Genomic DNA, 14,661 nt, shown 5'->3' with positions numbered 1-14,661 from the left:
ACGCTGACTTAAAGGGCTTGGAACGGAGCACACAACAAACATAGCTCTCCGTCCTCCCCCCTCTCCCCCCCCCACCAAAGTTATAGATATATTTGTTTCTGGCTGCGTTCAGGCCAGGAACAAGATTTTGCACTTTTCCATGACTAATAGGGCAGTGAACGACTACGAGACGTTCTTTCCCGCAGGGAACACAGCCCGCAGCATCCCGCGCATCCTCGGCTCAGCCTCCGCGCCGCCGGGCAGGTCCGGCCGCACCCCGGCCGCAGGGACACGGACAGGGACACGGACAGGGACACGGACAGGGACACGGACAGGGACACGGACCCCCGGCCCCCTCGGCCCCAGGCGTCCCCACCCGCGGGGCGAGCGGCCCCCGCGGCGCCGCGCAGGCTCCGGGCAGCGGCCGCCCTTCCGCCCGCCCCGGGCTCCCTGCCGGCCCCGCCGCCCGCGGCAGGGGAGGGAGGGTAAGGCCGGGGGAGGGCGGGGGTCGCTGCCGGGGGCTGCCGGCCATGCGGCACGGGCGGGCCGGGGATCTCCGTCCTGCCCCGCTGGGCTGAGTGCCTGGGGCGGGGGCTGCCCGGGCGGGCGGACCCGAGGGGCGGCAGCGGGCGCGGCCAGGCTGAGTGCACCCCTGGCCCCATGCCGGCTCACGAGACTATTTTTCCTTCTTTTCTTTTCCTCCCCCCTGTCTCTCTGAGGACGAGCCCAGCCCTGGTGGGGAGCAGAAGAGAGGGCGGTGAGGCCTGCCCGCGGGCGGGGGCACCTGCAGCAGCCAGAGCCAGCCCGGGGCCCGCCGAGGAGCAGCGCCCGGAGCTCCGGGCGGAGAAGGAGCGCAGAGGGAAGGCGGGGAGGGCACGGAGCAGCGCTCATGCACACCCAGCATCCCAGGGATCACCGGCACAGCCTGGCCGTGCACACCGCGGTGCTGCCGGACAGCGGGGCTGTGGTACAGCTGTGTGCAGCTGTGCACAGAGTCGCTTTCACTCAAAGGTACGAAAGGAAACAAAGCGCGTGAAAGGAAGGAAGCGCCGTCAGCACTCAGCAGCCAGGAGACCGCTGGGGACAGGGACCTGCCACTTCCGCGATGCTGCGCAGGAGGTCTGTGGTAGGGATTGCCAGAGCTCTTACTGCCTGCTTCCAATTTAGGAGATATACCACCCTCCTCTTACTCATTCCCTTTTCCACAGTCAAAGAGCATAAAACACCAAATGCCTTCTACCGAGCAAAAGACAAACAAAGAAATGCAACCATCCAAAACCCAAGCCAAAGTGCATCTGGCTTGTGATGAATACTGGACCATGTCAGCTGGGAGTGAGAATTTTTCAGAAGGCCGGACTCCAGTCCAAAATGGACCCTGTCATTTGGAGTCTGAATATGAAAACAGCTTGCAAAACATTTTTTCAGTCTTCTGACAAAAGAGTTGGTCCTTCTTTTGCTCTGGTATCTAGGCTACATTGTGCAGGCTCATGCATATCACTGGTTTTATTCACATGAGTAATTCCATTTGAATTTGGAGCGAGAACGTGTATGTGTAAAGTTACTCATATGCTTTCTGTCTCCTTTATATATTGAAATGATGTGGGTCTGATTTTTTTTTCCATTTGATGGTGCAGCCCAGTAACTGTTGGCATCAAGGTTATTGTGAACCATCAGTTATTATTGCTGTTTGTCAGCTGACACCTTTGTTTTCCTTGCCAGACTAAAATCCAGCTATTCCTCTCTATGCAATCTATTCCAGCTATGCAATTATATCATGTTTTTATGCAACCATCTTTCACCTGATGGTGTAAATTCATCTTCCCTATAAAAGATCTTTTTGTACTCAGCTTTTCCTCCAGTCATGACTGACAGTCATTCCAGTTGTGCCATCTGAGTCTTTCTCACACAAGTCTCTCATACAGTATAATCTAAATTCATACTGATTCTAACAGGGTATCTGGATGTTTTAATATTTGCCAGCTGGAACTTTGTATTATTCTCATTGTCAAATGCCCTCTCTTTCCTCCTTCATATTTCTTCAAGCTACAGCTTTTGCTATTCTCATAACCTTGTATATCTTCTCTATCTCATTGCTGTATGTTTGTCTAAGGGCAAAATGTCACGGGGACAAGAAAAACACAATGTCTATCTTCCATGAAGTGTGGCATTAAGTTTTAAGTGTGACTGAGTGTTTTATTAGATGCTTCTTTTCCTCAGTCACGGAATATAAAGAACAAACAAGTAAAATTCAGTGCAGACTTTTTGTTTTTAATGGAAGATAATAGCTTTTCACTGATACACTCTCAGCTGTATACTCTAGTACCCTAATTCGTGCCTGAGGAGAGTAGACAGGCTGAGCAGCCACTGACTCCTTTGTCAACCAGTCTTTCTTCCTAACCTAGAAGATTTTGTATATTAGTGTGAGTAGAGTCTCCCTCAGGAAATAAAGTATTTTGAAGTTACTTCAGCTGCAGGTCACAAGCTGTCAAGAAGATGCATTCAGTCACACCTAAGGACAGATTTATTACATTCAATCTCCAGGGCAGCTGCCTACTGTATCTTGAAAGAATCCAGCTAGTTAGTTTTTGTGAAATCCCCGAATGATGCCTTCTAGGAACACTGAAAACTGCTATTTCTGGGCAAAGGGGTGATGACCTGTGCATTGAAATGACCTGCTCCAGTGGTGACAGTACAAATTACTTCCAAGGAAAGGGTAAAAGGCCAGTTACACCTTAAGACTGCCCTGCGAACATGGTGGGAATTTCTCATTTCTTTTATCATAAAGTCTGAGAACCAGGAGCTCTATTTCCTCCCTCTGTCATATCTAGAAGATGAAAAATCACCTGTTTGTCTCCAGTAATTTCTGAAGAGCCTCCTGTTGCAGATACACTTCACAGCCAGGGTGTCCATTCCATTTTATGTGGTAAGACCACAACAGAGACTGAGTTGTGCCTATGGCTGGAGTCACCAACAGGACCCTAAATAAGATTTGAAAAGCAGATTAGGTTCCTGAAGTAAATAGCCTACTAAGGACCATAAATAAATAAAACCCATACACACATTGATTACGAGCCTACACTTTTGATCAGGCTGGTGCCCTGGATTTATATATCCATAACGTGCTATACTTGTGCCACCCATGGATGTGTATTTAGAGAAGTTCGTTCTCAGAAACTTCATTCAAAATTGAGATACAGTCAAATGATTAATTGCAAATGTAAATTGTAATTAACAGATTACCTGGGAAGATCTACTAATCAAAACTATATTAATTTTTAATTTATTAAAAAGCCCCATTCTTTAAAAAAACCCTATCAAAAAACTAACAAACAAAAACCAAACAAAAAATCCCCAGCAGTGAAGTTTTAATTTACTAAGGAAACTAAGGTGGTAAAAATGTATTAATTTTCATCTGCACCATGAAACATATTTAAATACAGTGGGAAAGGTAATTTCCAGATTCATATGCTAGAAGTGTGTATAAAAATGTAACAATCCCAGAAATATTTTAAATACTGAATTTCTTTTTTCCAGGTACTTCCTCCTCTACCATTTTTGGGAAATAGATGAAATGTTTACTGTATTATTCTAAACCAAGTTTTTATTTTTGTATTTGTTTACTTAAAAATAAGAAATATACCTAGCATACAGAAAATACTACTGCATATATTTATATTTATTTAATAAGTTAATTTATTACTACTTAAGAGATCACTTTGTAATAGAGATGAAATAGTGCTACAAAGCACTAATGGCTAAAGGATTTTCATTTCTGGGTGAAAGCTTCCAGAAAAAACAAAAGACAATATATTAATAATGTCAATTTGCAAAATTTAATTTTGGAATGATACGCAAACATAAATATATTATGAACTTCTAAAATTAGAGCTTTAATATTAATGTGATCTGAATTAAAGAAAAGCAGTATCTTGCCTGCAGAGCTCCAGAAGCAGGCAGTGAGCTTTTCTCTGGGAGAGATCGATGATGTTTTCGTCTGTTGTGCAGTGAAGGTGCCAATGCCCTCGGTGCTGTGGCACTGCTCACTCCAGAAGGAGCAGTTCCACACCGAGCCTTTCAGAGTATAGGAACTGTGATTATATGTGGCTGTTTCAGAAGAGTTACCCTCTTTAAAATACTTGTTCACGTCTAAAAGCATTTTGAAGCACTGAGATATCGCAGTGATAATGTTTATGAATACTGCCCTAAACTTGTTAAAATTCACCTAAGAGTTACTCAAAAGCCTCTCAGTTTTTTTGTCAGTTTTTAGTATGTCTGCTCTAAGCTTTATACAGACAACAGGGTTGTTATTATTATACCTGAAAGTACTTGTCATTCTTGTGATCTCTGAAATCAGGATGGAGCTGTGTCTTCTGCTTTGATTTGCCATTTTACAAGTCCTCTTTCTGTCCTTCAGCTTCTCCCTGTAAGAAGCAATACCTCTTTCTGTTCCCTTCCTTTTGTCTTGACTCCTGCACTTGTAAGCTCAGTCATGTGGTAACTGCATGTTTTACAACACATGGCAACGCCAGGCCCTTATTTCAGAATTTTAATAATACAGAACTGTCACACACACCCTATGGTCCTAGAGCCATTCACACTTTCAGGTTGAAACTCTGAAGCTGAGCTTCTCTGAAAATTACTTCCCGTATTTAAAAAAAAAAAAACAAACCAAACCAAAAAAACCCCAGCACAGAAACAGTTCAGGTTATCTTGAGTTTAGGAAAAAATAAAATAGCAAACCAGAGGATACTAAATTTATCACACATAGTGAAGCACTGCAAATAAACATGATATACTGAAAAAAAAGCCTTATTCTCTATTCTAAACAAGTTGGGTTTGTTTCTAAAACTTGGTAAGGGCCTTGCAAGTCTCCAAAGTTTCCCCATTCATGCAGGCAGTCCCATTAAAACAAGACTTACAATAAAACCACTGCTAGAGCCAAGGTTTCTAGGATAAGTGCAAATGGGAAGATCTGTTATTATTTTTGAAGAGCAGTAACACATCAAGTTGTCTAGTGAGAAAATGCAGTGTTCTGCCTTGAAAGGTTCAAGGCTTGAGTTCAGAAAACTGGGTCATTAACAAAAAAGCCTCAAAACAGAACAAGATTTCCTACTTTCCCCCCCCCATATGAGTGGTTCCATATCTCATTGTATTCCAAAAGGCTTGATCATTTTAAAAAGGAAACTTTTCTGAGCATATTGAAAACAGATGGAAATGAATAAAGGGGCCAGAGGTAGAAAAAAGCTTTAATGAAGATCTATTTAAGCAATACTTTAAATAAATAAATCATTTGTCTGAGAAGCCACATCTATCAGAAATATAAATAATTATATAATGAACATATAAACTACATTTCCTGAAGTAATTCCTGTCTTGCTGCATTTCCTGAATTATTTGTATTATGAAACAGTAGTGGGGCACCATTAATTGATACACGCTCAGTGCTATAGTTACTGCACTAATTGCAGCTCTCCAGGCCCTCGACTCAGCTCCTCCAGCCCTTTAACAATTGGGATTGATTGCACAGGAACTATTTTTAGAATGGAATGGCAGAAGACTTTGGAGAGCAGCAGACATTTTTGTGTGTTCTACAGCTGTTTCAGGAAAAAAACCAAAAAGTTGGATAAAAATGTTTAGAGTTGTCTTTTTGGATTTTTTTTTTTTTTTTCTGAAGTCAGAGCTTCCTATTGGATAACTGATATTGTATCAAGTTGAAACTGAGGTCAGTGGTGCATGACACAGGACATGGCTCTGTGACTTGTTCTCAGAAGAGGAGCAGCTTTTCTTTGGAAGTGGGACTGCTGAGGTAGACAGTAGATGAACTCTGGTGGGCTGGGTTCTATAGACAGGCAATCCGGGAGTCAAGTCTGCAGTTTAAAATACCAGTGATGAAAGGCAAGATTCATGATTAACCTGGTGGGGTTTTTTCCCCCAAACCTGAAGTGGAGCAGTTAAGTGATTGTTAGGGATTGTAGGTCTGCTTCCAAGAATGCTTTAGCTGAGAGTAAATGGCCGAGATTCACAAGGGTCAGCCGATGCTCAAAAAGTGTCACTGGGAGGAGACACCCATTCAGTCCATCCCAGCTTGGCCTTTTGTTATCCCTTCCTGCTCACCTGCTTTGCAAGAGTTCAGCTGGGGTAGATAAACAACTGGACAGGACTTTGTTGCTAATCTGTTATACGAAATCAGGGCTGTCATCTTCTCTGAACATTTGTACAATAGGAGGCAAGGCTTGGAGGAAGAATAACAAGCAGAAAGATGTAGGAAGAAGGATAACCAGCTTTATAACTGAGAAAAAAACCCCAAACCGCAAGGGGACAAGCCTGTTTTACCTCTGTAAAGTATTAGTAACTAACCTATCACCCTTTTCAGAGTAAATTATATCAATAGCAGTAATACCTTGGCACTGTTACACAGCACTGCATCAGCAAATTTGAAGAGTTGTACTAAGGAAGTGACTGTCCCCATTTAGCTGTGGAAGTGAATGATTTGGCTGTGGTTGCACAGCAGCTTAGCAGAGTTAGGGAGATAATCCCTGTTTCATGCCTTCAGCTTCTTTTTCCTTTTCCAAAGGATGCCAGAAAGCATTATGGATTTACACACCTATAATGTGTCATTACTTCATATCTGTTAATTCCCCTGGACATGAGAAATGCACACCTTGGTAAATACCACCCATCTTTGTATTCCTTCAGAGAAAACATACAAAGAATATACTTCAGTTTCTACAGTAATAGCTTACAATATTGGTTTGCATAAAAAAAACTCCAACAAATTGAAGTAGTTAATCTTGCCTGAATATGCTGCAAGAGATTCTGTAGCATCTTTTGGTCACTGAATATATTCCAGTCTTTAAAAGGGTAAATTTTAAGAGATTAATTGGATGGTAAATTAAGTTAGATACAATCATTTCATATTAATATGAAATATAACTAGCTTTTGTATCTAGCTTGTTTTACTGTAATCTTTGTTCTTCCTCAAATTACATGAAACTTGCCCTAGACTTACACATTACCATCAGATAAATGACCATTTGAGCAGGTAGTGTGTGGTATAAAGACCATCCTTCTTTCCAGAAGATTTGATGTTGGCACTTTGCTGGCAGGTCCTTCCTTCAGCAGTGGCCATGTGGGAATGGCCACAGCCACAGTGTGGCTGTGAACTGGAGTGGCTGAATTTTGGACACACACCTTGCCTCTGCACCTGGGACAGCAGCAGCAAATGGGAGCAGTGATGGCTCTGCCAGTGCTCATCTGCTACAGTCGTGAGGGAGGAGGTGGCACCAATGAATTTGCTGCATGATCATTCTGTTGAGCTGTGACTGTCTCTGATTTTATCCACTGGGAAGTTAAATACACACCTGCTTAAACCAGAGGAGTTAAGGGTGTAGAACAGTGTACCTGTGGAAAACAGGCATTACTTTGCAGTGCTGAAGAGTTAACTAAGTGGCCATACTGACAGACTCTTCCCTATTGATTTCCATTCAGGGTTCTCAATGCAGCTGGAATCTGGCTTTCACTGAAAAGGTCTTGGAACTGGGAGACTTTGTCACCTCCTTTAGTGACAAGTCACCTCAGACACATTACCAACACAAATTCCAAAATTTGGCCTAATCTTGGGGGCTTTTTGGGTGTGCTTTGTAAAATAAACTGTGTTAAAATAAGCCACTGTTTTGAAAAGGATTAATAGAAGAATGTTTTTCTGGTGCTTGTGTCTTCACAGAACACAGTGACATCTTGTGGCATGGGAAGGGCTGGTGTCATTTTTTCCAGACGCATCCTCATTTCAGCCGGTTTACAGATAAAAGTCTAAACAAATTCTGGACAACTGCTAATGCATTACTTCCATCTGTAATATTCACTCTTTCAAAAGTGTTTTTTAAGTACAGGTTTGTCTAAAGTACTCCTTTAGTAGTGAAAAAAGACCAAGCCTTGGTATTGCAAATGTAGGGTGTTGGAGCTTCATTTCAGTTCACTGATATTCCTTGGAAAACGTTCATCTCCAGGAATGTTCCTGTCCCAACCTCACTGATACAAGAATCTGAGTCAGAATTTCAGGTGCTTTACTCAAATTAGTGTATTATCACAGATGGACAAAGTTGTCATGTTGATTCTGATGGGATTGAAAAGAAAACACACATTTTATCACAAGGTGGACACTTTTCCTTTTTCCCTATTTTTTTTTTAAACTTCTTTTTTGTCTTTTTGCAGACCAAACAGGGTTTAGGCCCTGTCCCTGATATTTTGGGACCCTCCTCTAACATGGCTGCCCTTTGCGAGTTAATCCTTGGATAAGATCCTGGTTATCAGCATGAAAGGCAGCGCTGCCCCCTGTGCGTGGGAAGGTGCCCGAGTGCAGCAGGCGCGTCCCTGTGACCGCTACAAGCACGCCTGTGCTGTTTGCAGAGGCTTTGTTTATCTCTACGGAGGGCGCAGCAGCACCACGCTGAGGGACTTCTGGAGATACCACACAGGTGAGCTGGCCCCTTTCTCTTGTATGGCAGGATTCTACATCCAGCCATCCTGAAATTGAGGATACATTCCTCATTTAGAGTCTTTCTGTCACAGGGATGGATAAACTGCTTTTTTTCACTGGGCAGATGGGGGTGTTTGTTCCTCTTGTAGGTGTCCCACAACGTTTTGAGTTCAGTTCAGCTCCTTTTGGGTTTTTATCTTTTCTCAACCATAAATACTGAGTCATTTAAAATATCCTGGTTCTAGCAAGGGATATCAAAGAGCTTTCCTGACTTTGTAACACAGAAATAGTTCATGCATGTAAAGGTGCACAAAGGGAACACGTGAATACAATACCTTGTAAGTTTGTATTATCAATGCACTATCAAATATAAGCCTTTGTATTTTTTGACTTGATATATGGTTTTTCCTGTTCAGTTGTTGTTACTGGAATAAACCAGAACTGTGCTGCACTTCATGCTCATGGAATTGTCGAGTTTTGATGAAGGTAACAATTAAAATACAAGCAGTAACAAGTATTACATTTAAATGTAACTATTACTCTTGTATTTAAATTTGCTAAATAGAAAAATATATGTATTTAATTTCTGGGAGAGTATCTTCTGAACTAACAGAGAGGAAAGATGACAGAACACTTAATTTTGAGCAGCACAGCCACAGTCAAAGCCCACCTTTTCACCTCTTCCTAGCTGTTTATGTGTTGAATGCACCACTATCTTAACTTCAGCTTTGATTTATAGTGAAAAATGAATGGGAGATGTTGGATTGCTCAAGAGATGGTCCAGAAGAACTGGAAGAACATTCAATGGTGGCTTATAAGGTAGTAGACCAAGATTTATATTGTCCATATCCTGACATTTTATTTCCTACTATACAGTGCAATACAATGCCATAGATTATTATGCACAGAAATACTATGCCCAGAAGGTATTTTTGTGTTGGTGCAGTTCTGGATGTAGCTGTACCAATGTTTGGGAATCTTTCCAAACAGAGTGACAGTAATTCAGCTCTGCAGCAGCCCCCTGGTTTCCTCAGCCAGTGTTCAGTAAGTAGCAGTAATACCAGATAAAGACCCTGGCAGCACATTCTCTGACTTATCTGTGCAGTTGTAACAGTTGCTCTGAATTCATTTGCATGATCAGCCACGGCATAAAAACATTCACTCACTAAAGAACTCATGTGGAAGAGGGACGGGGGAGTGAAGGAAAGTAAGAATTACAGCCCCGTCTGCAAGGGGAAGATAGAATTTAGGATATCAGGAGCTACAACACAATGAAATATTTCTACAAACATGCATAATCCAATATTACCTGAGCAATGCCTCAAGAGAGCTCCAGATTCCCAGCCCTGAAGCTGCCCCAGGCTGACGAGGAACGAGTGGTTCTGAAATGCCGTCCCCATTAAACGGCAGAATGTTCATCAGGGCTTCCCACTGGGAGAGAATAAAGAGAGAATAATTAAAAGTTGGTGGCTTTTTGGGATTAATTGTTAAAAAGATCATCACGTTGTTAACTATATTTTGCTGATAGCAACCTTTGCATTTAAGAATTGTTTTAAAAATTATTTTCATGCTATGTGCCTTCCTGTAAGCAACAAATATTTTTGCATTTTGCAGGGCAGACTGTATATTTTTGGTGGGATGGTGGATTCTGCTTTCACACAAGCAAGAACTCCTCTCTGGATATATGACATTGGTAGGATACACAATAGCCAGTTTTTTCCATGGGAAATTCCAAGTCCATAGGCAGTAATAAATAGTAAGAACCAAACTGGTTTCTGCTGCTTGTAACAGAGCCTTCCCTAAGCTAAGTGATGTGTGTAAAACTGTGTGCGCATTTTCCCCCAAAAATTAGGCTGTTAAGATATCAGAAAGTCAGTTCTTACTTCAATTAGAGAGTATTTTATGGGAAAATTTTATGTATTTTAAGGTTCTCAGAATTGCCATTCCTCCCTCTCTCCTTCTTAAATTTACTATTTGATCATAAGACCTGATAATTCATGTATTATTTAATTTTTATTTTTTATGCTATATACATTTTAAAAACCAAGCTCTTATTGAAGAAAGTAGATTAGTAATGTATATCTCATTTTGTACTTCTACTAAAGCAACACAAGCTGGAGCAGGAGAAATCAAATATAATTAAATAAGGTGGGAAATTAACATCAACATTTTATAACACGGATTTTTTTTCTCCTAAGAACAAATATTTGGGATCTCATAAGTGTATGTTCTAATAAAAACAGTGCAGCATTTGGATTTAATAGCAGTGTCATACACCATGGATTTTCCCTTTGGAAATCCTGTGTACAGTAATGGCTGTTATTTTGATGTCAGATCGGGAGGGGAGAGAGAGGCTCAGTTCTTCTTGTGCCAGTAAATCTGATCAAGATTTATGTTTCCTGGCTTCTTTTGCTACTTCACTATGTAACCTTAAGTCAATGGGGTTTTTTCAATCCTTCCTTTTTGTTTTCCACCAGTTGTCTGAGATAACCTGCTGGAAGAAAGAAAAGCCTCAGAACATATTCTAGGAGAAAGCATCTTATTACTCACAGTACTTATTACACAGTGGAAATTAGAAATGAGTTATTCAACATTAGTTGTGTGTCTAGCAGTTTCATAGTTATTATTTAAAATCTTTTGGCAAGAACAGCTTTAAGTAATGCAAGCTTGCACTGATTTCTCATTGTACCTCTGGTGCTGGGTATCTGATATTTCCTCTCCTTCACGGTGATCCCAGATCTGTGATTTCTGGCTGTTATTTGAGGGCTATTTAAAGGACCTGTGAGAAAGAACAAGAAAGAATAAGTCTGCCATAATAAGGTGTATGTGGTAAGTAGAAGGAACCATACATCCATCAGGAAATCTGGGAGTCCTACATGTTCATAAAGTGATGAAAATCATAGGTTATTTCTGCATTGTGAAATTTAGCTTGAGGAAACAGGAAAACAGTGTGGTACCTGTGTGATTCTGTATCAGATAAGGATAGAGGAAGACTGTTCAAAGTGTGTCTCCTGCTTGGTGCTGCTGTCTTAGTAGGATTTCTTCAGCCTTGTCAGTAGAAAACACCAGGACGAGACTTACTTGAAAATGAGCTGTGTAATTTGAACAATTACTGTGGGAGGAGTGTCCTCTTGTGGTGCAGGATCTGAACTGCGCTTTATTAACTCAATCCCCCAGATTCCGCAAGATGGACAGAGAGCTGCAACGAACCAGCAGAGACGGAGGTAAGGAGCCAGGAAGTGGGGAATGTGTGAATCAAATGCCTGTTGCTTTGTTGATTAAACAGATTGCTTTGAAATATGTTCCCCCAAACAGTTCCAATCTCATCTCTTCAGAGACATGTGGCTATACTTTATTTCTTTGCACTTTCAATAACTTACGGCTTTTTCCTTCTTCAAAACAGTGTTTAAAAATACTGATCTTAAATTTTAAGTCCTATATAAGAAGTTAAGTCTTCTCCTCTGCTGCTGCTTCTGTTTTTCTGAAATCCTTATCAAGAAAACTAATTTTAAATGGAGTATTGCAACCATACGTGAAGCCTGTGCTTTTAAAAGTAGGGTTGTGAAAACAGATTGGCAGCCACGCTAATACGTTTTGGAACGTGAAGTGCTGCAGCATTTTTTATTTCTTCAGTCTGAACACGTGGACTTACTGAGTTACTGCCACTTCTAATTGAAACCTGAGTGGAAGCATTTATGGCTTGGGCTTTTGAGATTGGTTTTGTATCACTACACATAAAGAATCGCTAATTTTTTGCTACTGAAACTTCATCTTCACAATGCTTATATACCTTGAAATTACACCCAAAAAATTATTAAGATGTGACAGAGTTATCACTCTGGTTATGTGTGCTTGATGGAGGAGTCAAGAGAAAGTTTGGGACTGCAGGGGTCATTTGTGGGGGGAAAAAAAAAAAAGTGTATTTCCAAGACAGATATTGCTGCTGATATGACTTAGTAGGTTTTTGTCTTATTGAACTGTTCTAGAGCTCTGCACCAGCTAACAGAAAAGGTCACAGTGCAGTTGTGTACCATTCCAGCATGTACATCTATGGGGGATACTTTGGCATCAAGGGCATTTCTCAGGAGTTTTGGGCATTCCATTTTGGTAAGTTAAAAAAGCAGGATAAGGTTTTGATCCAGTGTAAAACAACAGCTGCAGCAGGAGAGCATGGCTTGCTCTGCTAAGAAAATTCTTATCAGTAGAAATGCTCTAAGTTAGTTTTGGCTTCTCTTTGACAACATTTAGTGGTAAGTTCTGTCAATTCAATTAATTGCTGGCTGAAATTAATTAGACTATTGCACTGGAAGAAGTTTTGCAGTATTTACCAGTTTTACAGGTGAAAATCAGGGAGAATGTTTGTTTACTATTCACTAAAATTCTTCAGGGATTACCAAAAACCTTCAGATGCAGCAGAGACCCTGATTTCAGCCTATTAATGCCATCTTTTGATCTCAAATCTCCAACTGACCACGGGGAGCCAAACCTGACAGGAGATAGTTTATTAGCATATTCATTACCAGTCTGGTCATTGCAAACCAGATGATTCCCAGAGATTTCCTAAATGCATAACTTGTTATCTGATGGCCATTCTGTCACTATTTTGAAACAAATGATGGGTTTGTCTCATCCTTCCTTCCCTCACAGGGAGAATAAGCAGAGACATTAATGAATTAATGTTTTTGTTGACTGATTTTCCCCCTCTAACAGCCAGGAAAGTATCTTTCTGTGTCAGAGTTAATGAACTGACAAAGTCGTAGGAAAAACTGCTCTGTAAATAAAATTTCCATGGCATCTGTCACAAGGCATCTGACATTTTCATTAAAAGTTTATTTCAAAACCGATTTTTTAAAATGCACATTTTCAGTGTCAGATTTTAAGCTGTTAACTCATAATAAGCTTAGAGCAGAAACCCTTACTCTCCAACTGAATAGTTATCTCCTCCATGAAAGAAATCCTTTTTCAAATGGTCAGGTAAATTTGATCCATCTATAAACCAGTATTTTTGTTTCAGATACAAGGAAGTGGTTGTGTGTCTCCAGCCCCAGTCACAGCAGCAGCCCTGGAGCTCGGCATGGCCACTCGGCTGTGGTTTATCACACAGCCATGTACCTCTTCGGGGGGCTGATGGGGCTCACTGAACAGAGGGACTTGTGGAGGTGGGACTTTGGAAGCAGCAGCTGGTCCAGCATCAGAACAAGGTAAACTATTCTACTGGTTACACTTAAAGAGCAGAGAAAGAGAGTTAATCTTACTATTTGGTACTGCATGCAGGCAGAGAGGGGGACGATGCCCTCTTGGTAATTGTAGGGATTGTTCAGATCAGGATACAGTGCTGCTGCCATCCCTGGGGCTCCAGTTGGCTTTGCTCGGGAGAGCTGTTGGCAAGGTGTTGATGCAGCTGTCAGCAGTGTAATTTTGATGTCCCAATGCAGCTGTTCAACAGTCATCTTTCTGAGTCAAAAGGAAAACAGAAGCAAAAATCAGTGCTAAGTTTCTTGTTGGTCTCCCCTTAACTGCTGGTTTCTCTTACCTTCAGCCAAGGACCTCCTCCAGTGGTAGGTCATGCTTCGATAGTCTGCAAAGACTCTATGCTGGTTTTTGGTGGAGGGATTTCAAATTCCAGCCCTAATGATGACCTCTGGAAGTATCATTTCGACACACAGACATGGAAGAAGCTTAGTAGTACTACAAAGGGAAACTTTTCTCCTAAAATGTATCACTGCATCATAGGAATTGGTGCAGATTTCCAAACTACCTCAGGTTTCACTGATACATTCCCCAGTCCCTGGATGAGGGAGCAGAAGGACCATCCCCCGATGGTGCCCATCCTGAGGCACTCTGGCTTTTGCAGCTACTTCCGCCCCCAGCCCACGGAGCGGAGCAACGCCATCGAAATGAAAACCTTCAGCCTGCCCCTGGAGCCAGCAGAACTCCCTGCCTTCCAGTCCACTTCAGAGGCAGGACTAGGCCCAAACAGAGACAGGAGCTCTTTGTCCAAGGACAAATCTCTCCATCTCTCGCTCTGTTCGGGAGAGGCTTTTGCTGCTGCTGAGGCTGTGGGTGAAGAGGAGGGAACTGACTGCAGGTGCACGGCTGCAGGGGGTGAGATCAGCAGTACCAACACACTGCTACTCATCGGGGGCAAACCTTTGTCCAGCTTCTCTGAGATCTCCTTCAGGCAAATGGAGTTCGATTGCTTGTGA

General features: G+C 41.8%; 1 protein-coding gene and 1 long non-coding RNA gene across 2 annotated transcripts; both read left to right on the top strand.

Annotated features, from left to right (window-relative positions):
• Window positions 1–792: 792 nt before the first annotated feature.
• LOC309575165 lies at window positions 793–9,274 on the top strand. The gene is made up of 3 exons (XR_014226591.1): window positions 793–1,098; window positions 8,191–8,453; window positions 9,195–9,274. It is a non-coding gene; the product is annotated as an uncharacterized lncRNA (long non-coding RNA).
• A 1,816-nt stretch (window positions 9,275–11,090) lies between these two features.
• LOC309575267 (uncharacterized protein) lies at window positions 11,091–14,661 on the top strand (the record flags this gene model as incomplete). The annotated part of the gene is made up of 5 exons (XM_082285598.1): window positions 11,091–11,284; window positions 11,633–11,679; window positions 12,442–12,562; window positions 13,470–13,656; window positions 13,995–14,661. Exons 3-5 carry the CDS (start codon window positions 12,496–12,498, stop codon window positions 14,659–14,661), a joined length of 921 nt encoding a protein of 306 aa, XP_082141724.1. The 5' UTR covers window positions 11,091–11,284; window positions 11,633–11,679; window positions 12,442–12,495.

Source organism: Coloeus monedula (genome assembly GCF_965178545.1).
Source record: "Coloeus monedula genome assembly, chromosome: 7".
Lineage (NCBI taxonomy): Eukaryota > Metazoa > Chordata > Aves > Passeriformes > Corvidae > Coloeus > Coloeus monedula.
Note: the sequence above shows the minus strand (reverse complement) of the source record. Positions and strands in the feature narration are given on the sequence as shown.